Source organism: Opisthocomus hoazin, chromosome 5 (genome assembly GCF_030867145.1).
Source record: "Opisthocomus hoazin isolate bOpiHoa1 chromosome 5, bOpiHoa1.hap1, whole genome shotgun sequence".
Taxonomy (NCBI): Eukaryota; Metazoa; Chordata; class Aves; order Opisthocomiformes; family Opisthocomidae; genus Opisthocomus; species Opisthocomus hoazin.
The window spans coordinates 71348903-71364047 of record NC_134418.1 but is presented as its reverse complement, the minus strand read 5'-3'; the positions used below and the strand labels follow the sequence as shown (position 1 = coordinate 71364047).

The window sequence follows — 15145 nt, the reverse complement described above, 5'->3', positions numbered from 1 at the left end:
TAAACTCCTAATCACTTGCTTGGCCACCTACAGAAAAACCTTCTCTCTGTCCTTCTTACTGAAGTTGTAGATATGTGTGGCCAGATGGAACAAATATACAAGAAGATTCCTTTTGTGAACATCCAGCTGTAGCTACCCATTCTGCTTTTCGTGTTACATCGTGAATCTTAAATGGCAAATATAGTCCCCAGGAGAAGAAGCAAAAATTTGAGATTCTCGTGTTTCAGAACATTCACATCAGGTTACTGAGGTAGGCTGTTTCTTGTTTATACTCTCATTTTTGTTCACGAATCTCAGATTGTTAGCTGCACAATGATTCATTTTTCTTGTTGAAGGTAAAAGATGTTTATTTTCAGTAGGTATCTTGCGTAGCAGGACAGGGATGTCTTGCTGTAAATCCACAGCAGTGTGAATTCGAAACATCTGTGGCTGAGAATGGCCTATATGCACAGATGCAAATTTTGGATGCCAATCACTGTACAATTTAGGCGAAAAATAACCACTATCACTGTTAACTGTAATTAAACATTTATCTGGATTCCATGTTAGCTCACAATATCAACTGAGTGTTGAAGTGCTCTGCCTTGCTCTCCTCCCTACTGGTTCTGGAAATTGTGGTGGTGGGATTCTGCTGATCTCCCTAGACCAAACACATTTCTCCGTGAGAAATTCTGCTTTAGGAGGTGAGAAATCATGATCTTTCAAAATGGAGAAATAAAGACACTGATGGTCTTTAGGTAGCTTCGGGTATTGTGTGATTTGTCAGAGCAGGCAAGGAGTCATTCCCTTCTACATGTCTGTCTGTCCAGGTTTGTAACCTAGGCATTTGACCTAATTTCTAATATTTTAGCTAAAATTTCAGATAATTTATATTTTTTCTCGACCCGTTATCAAATGTGAAAAATTTGTAGGCAAAGAAGGCAGACCTGCCTTTCATACTAGAGGAATTAAATCACTCATGGGATACTCAAAACATCGCTTAAGTTTTGGTAAGTGTAGTAAAGCAAAATGTCTAGCCAGTTCTTATTTGCCCATCAGAAATGAATCACAAACTTTGGAGGAGGGAAATAGACATTAAGTCTGAAAACTTTGTCCTTAACCTTTTTTCCTCTTTTATTTTACTGGGAATGGAAAATTACGAACATGTCAGAACGTGAAATAATGGTAATTTACTGTGGTTTCTGCCACAAAGCTCCTCTTAAGAGGATGCCTATGTTATGTCTTGCTAATCTTGATTTCTTATTATATTCCCAATAAAAATTATGTTCCGCCTAATGTCAGTTTCCAGGAGTGCTAGCTGTAAATTAACTTACAGAAGACATGATGGGAAGCTTTGCTGAACTGCTCTTCCAAATTTAAATTATAAAGAAATAGATCCATTAGTAATAATTGAATCAATTTTTTGAGTATGAATTGCTTGCTTAGCGTGTGAGAATAGCAAATCCATATCCATCTATAAAAGTCACCTGATGATGCTAGTTCTGTTCCGTAGTTTTTCAGCAGAGACCAAATTATTTTTAATTTACAATAGAAGTTCTTAGAGAAATAGTAGAAGTTACAAAGCATTTTATACTTTTGTAATACTTTTTGTGACAATGATATTTTTCTTCTTGTTGAAATTTGATTATCATGACACTTGATACTATTTTCAGCAAATATATGGACAAATGTAAAGTAAGCATATAGGCAGATCACCTATAGCAAGCATACTTTTCTGAATATTAGGAGGTACATAAAACTGAATATTATCAAATTAATAAAGATAAGATCACAGAATCACAGAATAGTAGGGGTTGGAAGGGACCTCTGTGGGTCATCTAGTCCAACCCCCCTGCCGAAGCAGGGTCACCTACAGTAGGCTGCACAGGATCTTGTCCAGGCGGGTCTTGAATATCTCCAGATAAGGAGACTCCACAACCTCCCTGGGCAGCCTGTTCCAGTGCTCCGTCACCCTCAGAGGGAAGAAGTTCCTCCTCATGTTCAGACGGAACTTCCTGTGCTTCAGTTTGTGCCCATTGCCCCTTGTCCTGTCACTGGGCACCACTGAAAAGAGCTTGGCCCCATCCTCCTGACACCCACCCTTCAGATATTTGTAGGCATTTATAAGGTCCCCTCGCAGCCTTCTCTTCTTCAGACTGAACAAGCCCAGTTCCCTCAACCTCTCCTCGTAGTGGAGATGCTCCAGTCCCCTCACCATCCTTGTTGCCCTCCGCTGGACTCTCTCCAGTAGCTCTTCATCCTTCTTGAACTGGGGAGCCCAGAACTGGACACAGTACTCTAGATGAGGCCTCACCAGGGCAGTGTAGAGGGGAAGGAGAACCTCCCTTGTCCTGCTGGCCACACTCTTCTTGATGCACCCCAGGATTCCATTGGCTTTCTTGGCAGCCAGGGCACACTGCTGGCTCATGGTTAACCTGTCGTCCACCAGGACACCCAGGTCCCTCTCCGCAGAGCTGCTCTCCAGCAGGTCCACCCCAAGCCTGTACTGGTGCATGAGGTTGTTCCTTCCCAGGCGCAGGACCCTGCACTTGCCCTTGTTGAACCTCATCAGGTTCCTCTCTGCCCAGCTTTCCAGCCTATCCAGGTCACACTGAATGGCAGCACAGCCTTCCGGTGTATCTACCACACCTCCCAGTTTGGTGTCATCAGCAAACTTGCTGAGGGTACATTCTAACTCTTCATCCAGGTCGCTGATGAAGAAGTTAAACAAGACTGGGCCCAGTACTGACCCCTGAGGGACACCACTTGTCACCAGCCTCCAACTAGACTCAGCGCCGCTGATGACAACCCTCTGAGTTCTGCCATTCAGCCAGTTCTCTATCCACTTCACCGACCACTCATCCAGCCCACACTTCCTCAGCTTCCCCAGGAGGATATCATGGGAGACTGTGTCGAAAGCCTTGCTGAAGTCAAGGTAGACAACATCCACGGCTCTCCCTTCGTCTACCCAGCCAGTCATGTCATCGTAGAAAGCTATCAGATTGGTCAGGCATGATTTCCCCTTGGTGAATCCATGCTGACTACTCCTGATAACCTTCTTTTCTTCCACTTGCTTGATGATGGCCTCCAGGATAAGCTGCTCCATCACTTTTCCCGGGATGGAGGTGAGGCTGACCGGCCTGTAGTTCCCTGGGTCCTCCTTCTTGCCCTTTTTGAAGATTGGAGTGACATTGGCCTTTCTCCAGTCCTCGGGCACCTCTCCTGTCCTCCAGGACCTCTCAAAGATGATGGAGAGTGGCTCAGCAGTGACATCTGCCAGCTCCCTCAGCACTCGTGGGTGCATTCCATCGGGGCCCATGGATTTGTGGACATCCAGATCGCTTAAGCGATCCCTCACACAGTCCTCCTCGACCAAGGGAAAGTCGTTCTCTTTGTAGGCTTCATCTCTTACCTCCGGGGCCTGGGATTCCTGAGGGCCAGTCTTAGCACTGAAGACTGAAGCAAAGAAGGCATTCATTAGCTCTGCCTTCTCCGCATCCTCCGTCACCAGGACACCCTCCTCATTCAGCAGCGGCCCCACGTTGTCCCTAGCCTTCCTTTTGCTGCTGATGTAGTTGAAGAAGCCCTTCTTGTTGTTTTTGACATCCCTTGCCAGCTTCAATTCCAGGTGAGCCTTGGCCTTCCTCGTCGCATCCCTGCATGCTCTCACTACGTTTCTGTACTCTTCCCAAGTGGCCTGTCCCTCTTTCCACATTCCATGGACCTTTCTCTTCTGCCTGATCTCCGCTAGAAGCTCCTTGTTTAACCATGCAGGTCTCCTGCCTCCTTTGCTAGGTTTCTTTCTCAGGGGGATGCATTGCTCCTGTGCATGGAAGAAGTGTTGTTTAAAAAGCGACCAGCACTCATGGACCCCCCTGCCTTCGAGAGCCCTGGCCCACGGGATTCCTCCCAGTAGCTCCTTGAAGAGGGCAAAGTCAGCCCTCCTGAGGTCCAGGGTTTTGATCCTGCTTATCGCCCTGCTTCCTCCACGCAGGATCCTGAACTCGACCATTTCATGGTCACTGCAGCTGAGTCTACCTCCAACCTTCACGTCCTCCACCAGTTCCTCCTTGTTTGTTAACACGAGGTCCAGCAGCACGCCTTTCCTTGTTGGTTCCTCCACCACTTGCATCAGAAAGTTATCATCGATGCTCTGTAGGAACCTCCTGGATTGCGCCTGCCTAGCTGTATGGTCTTCCCAGCTGATGTCAGGGTGGTTGAAGTCCCCCATGAGAACCAGAGCCTGTGACTGTGAGGCTGCTTGCAGCTGCCTGTAGAAGGCCTCATCAACCTCCTCCTCCTGGTCAGGTGGCCTGTAGTATACACCCACCGTAATGTCACCCTTATGAGCCTGTCCCTTAATTCTAACCCACAAGCTTTCAACTCCTTCTTCACTTGCCCCCAGGCCAAGCTCAATGCATTCCAGTTGCTCCCTCACATATAGAGCAACTCCACCACCTCTCCTTGTTGGCCTGTCTTTCCTAAAGAGTCTGTAGCCATCTATGACAGCATGCCAGTCATGCGAGTTGTCCCACCACGTTTCTGTGATGGCGAATCAGATCAGACCTGCATCTTTAGACATTGGTTGTATCTGACTTTCTAGGAAGTCAGCTGATACATTATAGCCACTAATAAAGAAATGATCTCTGGCAAGCCTTAAATAAACATACGGTTATGTCTAGAGTCTCCTCGCTATAGTGGAAACCACGACGTATTTTTGAAGGGAAATAGAATTGTGCTATGCAATCTACATTTTCACTTCAACTATAGAAGAAAAAGGCCTCTAGCTTTCATGATTATGAAGATATTTTAGTAAATGTGAATAGGATAAAAGATTGATAAAAACAGATTGATACCTGTTTCATGCTGAAGAAAATAGCTCTGAGGGATACATAAATGGCTCCACAGTAGGATTTTCACGCTCGTGATATTTTTCTTGTGAAAATTGTACTCTTTCATAGCTGCTTCTTCTAGCAGAAACGGAAAGGAATATGTCAGTGCAAGTCTGCATACTCTGAGTGTGCTGGGGTACAGCAGGTGTGTTTTGTCAGGGATTGCTAGAAGATGCAGTCAAGAATTCAGAACTCAATGCCATGTATTTCTGGAGTTAACCGAGTGATACACTTAGATGAAATCAATGGTACTTTTCCTGGGATAAATTTATCTATTTTTATAGTAGTTTAAGATATTTAGGATGACTCCATGTAGAGACTGGACATAGTCAGATAATGTCACTGCGTTGTAAGGGGAGCCCAGTTCTTCCCCAGCATGAAAAACTGAAGACTCTGATTTTGGAAAATGTTTTTCTTGTGGTTTAGCCTTGGCTTTCCATGAAAATTGTCCATTTGTCTGTTCTAGATATGAAGTAAAGCAGGTTTTAAAAAAAAAGGCAAGCCGTTTCCATGCTTTCATAAGTACCTAATTCTTTTAGTCCTTTCAAAGCTGGGAAAATCACTGATGCAATCCATAAGTCTACCATATTTAAAAAACAGATGAAAAATTCAAAATGTGAGATTGTGCAAAGCAGATTCATAAAATTCAGATACTACGTGCTTCATAGTATAGGGTTGACTACAGCAAGTGGTATTGAAAGAAAAAAGAGAAAGACTTGTACTGCTTTTCACAGTTTCTGGCAATATTTCTTTGTGTTTTATCCTCCGGCTTGCTCAGCTACAGTGTCAGTCCAGGCAGATGTTGACCCTTCAGGTAGTTGACTTTTTCACATTCCAGAAATCTGTGTATCTGTGATTTATTTGGTCTCTCCCTTGCTGCTGTAAGGTACTGCAACTTTTCAAAAAATATGTCCGAGGACATACGTTCTTATGTGGCTTCTACATCACTAAAACTGGTTCAGTAACTAAGAAATTTTTGCAAAATAAGTATGGGAGAAAGCAAGGCCATGTATCATACGTAAGATGAGGAAAAAAAGACTTCTGTAGGCGGTTCATAGCTGGCAAGAGAACAAGAAGCCCAGCATGAGATGAGTGATAATGTGAGTTAATATCGATGGCAAAGACCATGAGTGTTGAACCTGCCTTTGAATCTAAGGATGGTCTTGTGGTTTTGGCACCCTCGGCCCTGCTGGCTCACTCAATCTGCTTACGTAGTAGCCCTTGTACAGTTCCATAGTCGTTCTTGCTGTCTAATGAATGTATGTCACATCTGAGGTGATAAAAATTTTCATGCAGGGCATGGTAACCACTGAGTTGGCAAATACTGGAAGATTACAGTGGTACTGTGAGGTTTGGATATACTTTAGAACTGATGATGTGTCCTGGCTTTGGTCGGGGTGGTATATGTAAACCTTTGGTAGCAGAGGGCCGAGTCTAGCCCGGGAAGTGGTTCACTTCAGAAACGTCCAAAACATTTCTCTCATTCAAACTCTCCTGTCAACTGCTAGCTATAAAGAAATACCTCTGAGATATTACTGAACTCGCTGGTATATTCTTCAATGTCTACTTGGTAGAGATGGTGTCAAAAAATACCTAAAAATTCTTCATTTCTCTGCAGCTGGACAAAGCTGCTGAGACAAAGTCTTATGTCTTAAATATGCAGATGTGTGTACACAAACACAAGTTTTGTTCAGTATTTCGCTTTGGTTTGTAAAACAAACACTGACTTTAAAAGAAGCAGCCAATCAACCTTGACTTCTGTGTTTCTTAGCAAACGAAACAAGCAATGTGCGTGTGCACGGAATGTGTTATCAGTTAGCCACATTTACGGATTTTGTAAGCTATTAGGTTTTCTTCAAAGAAAATCCTTAGAGGAGAAAAATGGACAGAACACAGCTTAGTCTGATACCAACATAGGGCCAGGAAGGGGGAGCCTTGCAGATACTCTGTTGTCTTGCACAATGTTTTCTAACATTAAGTTCTCACCAGTGAACACCTATTGTTGCCTTTCGTTTAAAAGGTATGATTTCTCGATGAGTGCTGCACAGAAATGTATTTAACACAGAATTCTAAACAATCTCATTTATTTGAAGTGCAAAAAGCCCATTAAGTACATAAGAAGCCTAATGGAACATCAGTACTCAATACAATTCTTCATTTCTTTTTCTTCCCAACAGTTTCCTTTCTGTTAGTGCTGTCAAAATCCAGCACTTCTTTCTCTGTCATCATGTATGTATTCAACGCCATTTGCTAATTTGATTTCCTATCTAGATCTCTTGGAGATCCATTGATTTTTTTTTTTTTTTTTTTTTTTTTTTAAAAAACTTAAAATTTTTTAATTTACTTGCATGTATGTTTTTTTTGGAGGGATGTGTGGTGTGTTCTAGGGGTAAAGTCATTCTGATTCCAGCAATAAACTGGATGTCTTCCCGAGTTTGATACCCATCTTTGTGTTGCCATAAAGGCAAAGTGTGATAGTGCCATCTCTCGGTTGTAAAGCTGGGTTCTGCCTGTAACATTGCCAAAAAGCTATGTTATGGCTTGCTAAATTTTGATAGAATTGTCAAAACACACCTTCAGAGTCCCAAGAACTTTGGAAAGGAAATAACCATTTCAATGGGAATGGAAAGTTACGTCATCTCCTCAGTTCACCCCTTATCCTGAAACACATTTTTGACTTGATACTGAACTCTGCATCCTTATGTGATTCCAGATTTCTCTTGCTCATGTATTTTTACTCCATTAACCTATTCAGTTCTGCAAAACAGTTATCTGAAGATAGGCCAATATAATATTCCAGTATTGCTGCCTTAGTGTCTCCAGTGGGGAACGTTCTGGGAAGAGGTACTTGGACCAGTACATTAAATGATGATCTACTCATGCTTGCTAGGGGCTGACATTACATTTTGCCTGACTTTAAGCAGAGAAAGTATTTGACATAGATTCTAAAATCTAAATGTATTGGAGAAGGCTACTGAATATGCTCACGTTAATTTTTGACTCCAAGTCTGCTATCCTAGTTCAGTCATTTTTTGCTGCATTTGCTTCCCACTTGTTTAGGGTTGTTGTAATCAGACTTAAACTGGATGACTCATTCTGGTTTTATGGCTGGTTTGCTGTAGAAATAAAAGTACCTGGAAGAGGAATGCATCTTTGCATGGCTTATGCTGTAATTAAGAAAATATTTCTTTTCAGACTGCACTGAACTATTACTGTAATAAAGGTTTCCATCACTTTTCTGCTTTTTTGGTAATATGATACATATATTTTGCGCTGAAAACTGAAAAAGCCACTGCTTAGACTGCATTTAATCATATTTAGCACCACAAAGTCATGTGTCAAAACTACCACTAATGGTCAACCTGGGTTTTTTTCCTGGGTACGTGGTTTGTCAGCCTCATGTTAATATTGTTTGGCAGTACAAATACAGCCATGGTTAAAAGTTTACTTTTGATCATGAAGAACAGAAGAAACTAACTTTTCTTTCAGAAAATATGTATACAAAATTTATGAGCAAATATGAAAAAAGGGGAAAGAACATTTCTGAAATATAATGGGGGACTGGATCGCAATATGGTAAAGTGAAGACGAACACAGGAAGACGGAATTCTAGTTGTTCATGGCTTTCTTGCTTGATTTTGTGATTTAGGATTTTCCGTAGTGTCTCCTCAAGCTAAGCTTTGGTGTTTTACTTATTAGTGTGGGTTGTTTGATTTGTTTTTTTGTTTTGGTTTTGGGTTTGTTTTTGTTTTAGGTGTTAAACTTCTGGGAAAAAGAAAAGATACCTAGATCCCTATAGGAATAAAAACTTAGCATTGGAATACTTAGGTCTACCTGAAAGACACCGTGGAGATTGGAGAAGGGAGTAGTTGATTGTTTCCTGTGAGAGCATAAATTGGCAGAAACTTTTCTGTATTGTCATGTAGGGATGGTTACTCAATAAATATGCTATACAAATATAGTAAGTAACAAACAGGATTATTTGGCTCTTCTAGTACTATAGCCAGAAATTAGTATTTATAGTTCAAGCTGTAGTTCAAAGATGAGCACAGATTAATGACTAAAGGACCAGCTACAAACACCCCCACAAAACAGAAATAAGAGACCTAGAATATTGCAGGTAGAATTTATATTTAAGGACAGTCATAGCAATCACTCACCTGCATATTATAGTATACTTTTGCTAAAATCTTATCTGAGTTATTTATCAGTAAATGTGGATATTGTCATTGTTCATCACTTAATGTTGCATCAGAAGAACCCAGCTTTGTATTAGTAAGCAGGAAAGGGAAACTACTTTCAAGGTAGAAATGCTAGTATTTGTGGATTAGAGTGAGAAAGTGGCAATTGTTTAAAGGATGTGGTGGTGAGTACTTTCTTGGCTACACAACAGCGGAATTTAGTGAATGGATGCTTTTCCACTTCTCTGGGTTAATTTACTTATGGACCAGCACATCACTATTTATGTCTTATTGAATTATTACTGTGCTATGTAGCTTAGTAGGTGTTATTGTTTCATAGTAGGAATGATGAGAAATTGATTGGGTGGAAGTACATTTTTTTTTTTTTATTAGCATCCCAGCTTACAGCTTTTAAAAAGATCTCATATGTGGGAGATGTGGCAGCCAACATCTGAACGAACAAATCTTCCAAACTCCTGAGCAAATGTCATTTGCCTTTCTGACTTCTTTTTCATTACTTTTTGGCTTACAGTTTTATTGTGATTTCAGAAATGCAGTGGCTTCTGAGCTATAAAAATCACAAATCTAATTCTGTTTAGAAGTGACATGACTGAAATGGAGAACTGTAGGCAACAGAATCCATTTCAAAATGGTTTTCTTTGGGAATTTGGTGCTCTGAAAGACATAATGGGTATGCAAACTTCCTAAAAGTCCTAAGCAAATTCTAATATCAAAGAAGTGTTTTCAACTACAGTACAAACCAGCAGCCTTTAATTGCCTTTGTTAGAAGTGTTGACCAGTAGAGAGTTGGATAGGGTACTTAGTATTTTTATTTATAAAAAGCAGTGGTATTGTACGAGAATATACAGAATTATCCATGTTTCATGAAGATCCGTATTTTTATTTATAAAAAGCAGTGGTATTGTATGAGAATATACAGAAGTATCCATGTTTCATGAAGATGCGTTTTCCTTGGTAAGGAGTTTTGCACTATCATTGAGTGTGCTGCATCTTATCCTGGTGAAAATCAGTGCATTTCACTCCGGCATGCTGTACAAGCAGCAGGCCAGTCCCCTCTCCACATACTTGGTGGGTTTTATGTGTGGTGTGTTTCTTTTCTTAATTGCATCTTTCTAGATAATTGTTAACAATTTTCTAAAATTATTTTTAGCTTTAGATCCGGCTAAAGATCCGTGTTTAAAGATGAAATGTAGTCGCCATAAGGTCTGTGTTGCACAGGATCAACAAACTGCTGTTTGCATTAGTCACCGAAGGCTTACGCACAGGTAAATACTTTAAAAGTTAATCATATAGACTTTTTTTATAGTGTTCGTGACTGACTGTAAACCATAAATACACTGTAATTAGTTTAGTTATTTAACAACATGTGAGCAGAGTAGGAGTGGATTTTAGAAATAATTATGTATGCATAATTTGATTAGAATGTTTAATATTTGATTTTTTTGATAGGCTGGTAAACTAGAGGGTGTGCATATTTAAGTATCACAAGCTGCTGATACAAATACACTTAAGGAAATACCTACTGTGCCGGTACCACATGAATAAAACGATTATGATAATGTCCTGCTGCTGTACATTATTTTGACTTCATCACTTCTTATACAAAGCTAGAGAACTCTAAACTGCCTGTTAAAGTGTAGATAACAGGCCGTTATCGTGTAAGTTGTTTTGGTTTTGCTTCTTTTTTATCATCTTCTATGCTTTCCAATTTTCTTTGCATTCTGGACTGGTTACATATAAGGAGCAAATACATGATAAAGTTATTCTGGAATCCAAATGTAGATGACTTTTATTCTTACAGTCTTTTGGGGAGAACAGTTCTGGGTGCTCTATTTATGTAGGTCGTAGAGTGGCAACATATTAATGTACTGATGTGGCTTTATGTGGGGCAGAAAGTGAGTACATAGGGGTGTGAACCATACACATAGTTGAGTCATGAGGTGGTTGTTTGTTGAGGAGAAGGAATCGGGTTGCATTTCTGACCTGGGATTGTTCGGGTTTTTTTGCACTTCATTGTGGGAAACAGCATAGTAGAAAGGCTAAACTTCAATAACTTGATTGAAATAAGTGTGTGTTAAAGTGCTTTGCTCAGTAGGGGCTGAAAAGAACTAAGGAAAATAAGAGACTTTCTTGTCTGATGTAAAAGGATCATTTCAAGCTTTGTAGAGAGCTGGTACAGTTTTATGAATGATATAAGGAATGTTCTTCCGAGTGTCTAGTTATGTTAAATACACCCATCTGGAGCTTTACAAACAAGCGAGATAGTACATAGTGAAAGGAAAAGTTTAAACTATTCTTGATCTGCAGCTGCAGTTAATTAACAAAATAGCTTTACATTATTTGTAGAGCTAAACTGTTTATATCAAACAATCTCAGTGTAGAGCTAGACCTTCTGGTTTGATGAAGTATTATGTAAGGTACAAGAATTACTATCAGACAAAGCTTAATAATCTAATTTCAACTGCATGTGAACTGTCAGGGCAATATGCAAGTATCAACTGTGAAAAGGCAACACAAAATTTCTGAGGTATTACACACATTGAAAACAGTGAAAAAATGACATCTCCAAGTTAAGCGTACGTGCAGCAGTTAAGGACTGAAAACTTCTTTAGACTAGATGAAGATGCATATAGTGGCTGAACTAATAAATGTATTGACAGTTGCCTTCATACCTGTATTATTCCTCCACAGTCCCTGGCACCCTTTTAGAAAAGTAGTATTTTAAGAGGCAAAGCTTGTCTGAATAGAATACAATCTCATAATGGGAAACTTTGCAATGGCAGCAGCTTGGTGACTGTAATAAGCACTGCAAGTCTTGTAAGCTAGATGAAGCAGTTCTCTACCCACCTGTCCTGAGCCAGGACAAGGATTTCCCAATTTGGATCTCCCTGTTCCCCCAGATTACCAGGTTCAATGTGAAATCAATTGCTTTGTGCTTTCTTTCTGAAGAGGTTTTCTTCATGCGGTCTCTGATCTTTCTGTAATATGGTGGGATAAGAGAATGAATAGCATATTCACAAGCAGTCATGTCTGCTGGTCTCTCTACCGCTATTGATTTCTTTACCCAAAGATTTTATTCCTTCACTGGTATCCACAATTTGTGTATTGACTTTCAGCAGAGCCATCTCTTTCTCCAAGTTCCGAAAGGACTAGTCTACTCATTTAGAAGTCTTGGTAAAAAATAGATGAGAAAGGTTATATTATCAACTGTCAGGTTATATTGTCTACCTGTATCCATTTCTAGTATGTCAGTTGTGTGTGTATTCAATCTGTTGGGAATAAATCTTTACAACATTTCAGTATTTTTTCAGTAATTTTCAGTAATTTTCCCTTTCCAGTTCGTCTTTGTGTGTGCGTGCTTGTGGTCTTCTTCAAAGATTAGATAATCCGAATAATATTTTTTTAAGTTTTCTTTTAAAGAAAAGGCAGTTGGTGATGTCTTCTGGAAAAATGGGTCTTTTTCATGGATTACTGGGAACTCTTCATAAAAAGAACTTGCCCATAGATTTGCATTTGGATGTATTTGCTGTATAGATTCGTAGATGTTTCAGAGATTGTTCCCAAGACTCTTGCACAGGAAAAGTAGTTAAAAGCATGTTGAACTGATACAGTGGCAAAGACTATCCTCAAGAGACTGACAGGGAAGCAGAGACTCTGCATACCTCCAAGACCAACAAAAGGTTTATGGGCACCTTTGGGCTACCCCAGGGAAAGAAACATGAAATACCGTTACAGCTGAATAGATTATTCTGTAGTGTCAAGTTGAATTTCTCAGATGTGCAGTTAAATTCTCTGTTACTAGAAGCAGCATTTCCAAGCAGCCCTATTACCTTGTTCATAAATTTCTGTATATAGATTCTGTCATTCTTTGAGGTAGTAGCATAGACAGAGAGGTTGCTAATCAGTGAATGCTGATAATTATATCAGAGAAATTGCATTAGTAATTTCTTTTGTTGTTTTCTTAGAAGTTGACTTGCAGAAAAAACATTTTGTCATGGACGTTGTGTTACTCAGTCCATGCTGTCCCAGCTGTTCTCATCTGTACAGTACAATTTGCAGCCTATTGTATGGGTTACTCCCTCTGTATGGGACAGCCCTCTGTATGGGTTACTAAGGGTACCTCAGTACTACGCAGTAAAGCATGTGATCACTGGATATCCCAGCCACCTACAAGACACTTAGTGACGTGATATGACATGGTCCCAACAGGATTAATTAATGTGACAGTACACTCTACCGATGTGATGATTCTATGTGTGCTTTCGCAAGTGCTAAAATTTGTTATTAGATCAGGGATCTCAGCACCGTGCTTTTGCCGCAGCGTGCTTTCCTTTGCGTGGTTTCAAAACCAGCTGCTGCATCTCGCTGTCCTTTTCCTGGCATCGTGGGTCAGACAAACCTATGGCTTTGCTTTTTTTTCAGTTTCCCTGGCAGCAGAGGTCATGGCTTTCCCTCAGCCTTGAGGTGCTGCACACAAGGCTCATTTCCTTCCCTGGGAGACTGCCAAGATGGCACGTCCTCTTCTAGCACGCTTCTGCAGCATCCTGATGCAAGAGCTTGCTTTATGTGATGTCCTTGAGAGACTGGACAGTATTTGAGAAAAAGGTGAAATAAGTGTTGTACATCATTGGTCATGAGAGTAGTAGTTTGGAGTACCAGAGCTTTAGAAAGTATGGGGGCATGGTTACAGGTACCAGGTTTTTGTTAGTAGCAGGAATTGCATTTGCATCTCTGCTGTCTGTAGCTGTGTCAGAAGCTGCGTTCTGTGTGCTATGCTCTTAGCTGGGCCCTATGGAAGAGGAAGTACTTTAAGAGGTGAAAACATGCAGCACAGATATTAATGTTATTTATCCCAAGTAATTCCATGTGGATTGCTGTGCAAAGGAGTAGCTGCCTGCGCTAGAGTGCATGATAAACAAATAATTCAAAATCTGGTGTAAAATAGCATTTTTCATTGATTCTTTGAAACTCTGGAGACTGACATTAACTTTTCGTTTTGCCTAAATGGTGTTTTACCATACCTTTGTGCTTTCCAGTTTATCTTTACTGGTTAAATGATAGGCTTTAAGGGGAAAAAAACCCTGTAAATTTTCTGTACATGCAATAATAAAATGCTTGGGAGCATACCTCATGCAGTTACAAATACTACTAGTAGAATGAATATTGGAATACAGTATTGCCAATACTGTGATACAGTGATGTGAATGTTATGGTGACAAGCAGGAGATTCATCATACTAACAGAAATTTGTCTACTCATTTTAGTTTTCACAGAATCACAAAATGGTAGGGGTTGGAAGGGACCTCTGTGGGTCATCTAGTCCAATCCTTCTGCTGAAGCAGGGTCACTTACAGCAGGCTGCACAGGACCTTGTCCAGGCGGGTCTTGAATATCTCCAGAGAAGGAGACTCCACTACCTCCCTGGGCAGCCTGTTCCAGTGCTCCGTCACCCTCAGAGGGAAGAAGTTCTTCCTCGTGTTCAGATGGAATTTCCTGTGCCTCAGTTTGTGCCCATTGCCCCTTGTCCTGTCACTGGGCACCACTGAAAAGAGCTTGGCCCCATCTTCCTGACACCCACCCTTGAGGTATTCATAAAAATTTATAAGGTCCCCTCGCAGCCTTTTCTTCTTCAGGCTGAACAAGCCCAGCTCCCTCAACCTCTCCTCGTAGGAGAGATGTTCCAGTCCCCTCATCATCCTTGTAACCCTCCACTGGACTCTCTCCAGCAGCTCCTCATCCTTCTTGAGCTGGGGAGCCCAGAACTGGACAGAGTACTCCAGATGGGGTACTTCAATCACTTCACTTTCAGGAGATTTAATTATTTGAATTGGCAGTACTGAGAATCTGTGTGAACTATGAGTTCACTCCTGTGAGCTTGAGGAAGAGGAAAAAAGTTACATGACTGTTCATCCAGAAGAGAAGTGGACAGCAAATAAAAAGGGAGGAGTCAAAGGAGGGCGCTAGGTGGTAATGGATATTTAAGAATACTTGCAATGGAATGTGTGTTCTTTGTATATGCAGAGCAGCAGGTGGGAAAGATAAATCCTTAAATCTTCACATACTTGTGGTTGC

At 40.8% G+C, this 15145-nt stretch overlaps 1 protein-coding gene across 1 annotated transcript in view; it reads left to right on the top strand.

The window, feature by feature from the left end:
- SPOCK3 (SPARC (osteonectin), cwcv and kazal like domains proteoglycan 3) overlaps nt 1-15145 on the top strand; it is a 232908-nt gene that overhangs the window by 101925 nt on the left and 115838 nt on the right. The window contains exon 4 of the mRNA XM_075421673.1: nt 10224-10338. Coding sequence (XP_075277788.1) covers nt 10224-10338 — 115 coding nt within the window. The remainder of the gene's footprint in view (nt 1-10223; nt 10339-15145) is intronic.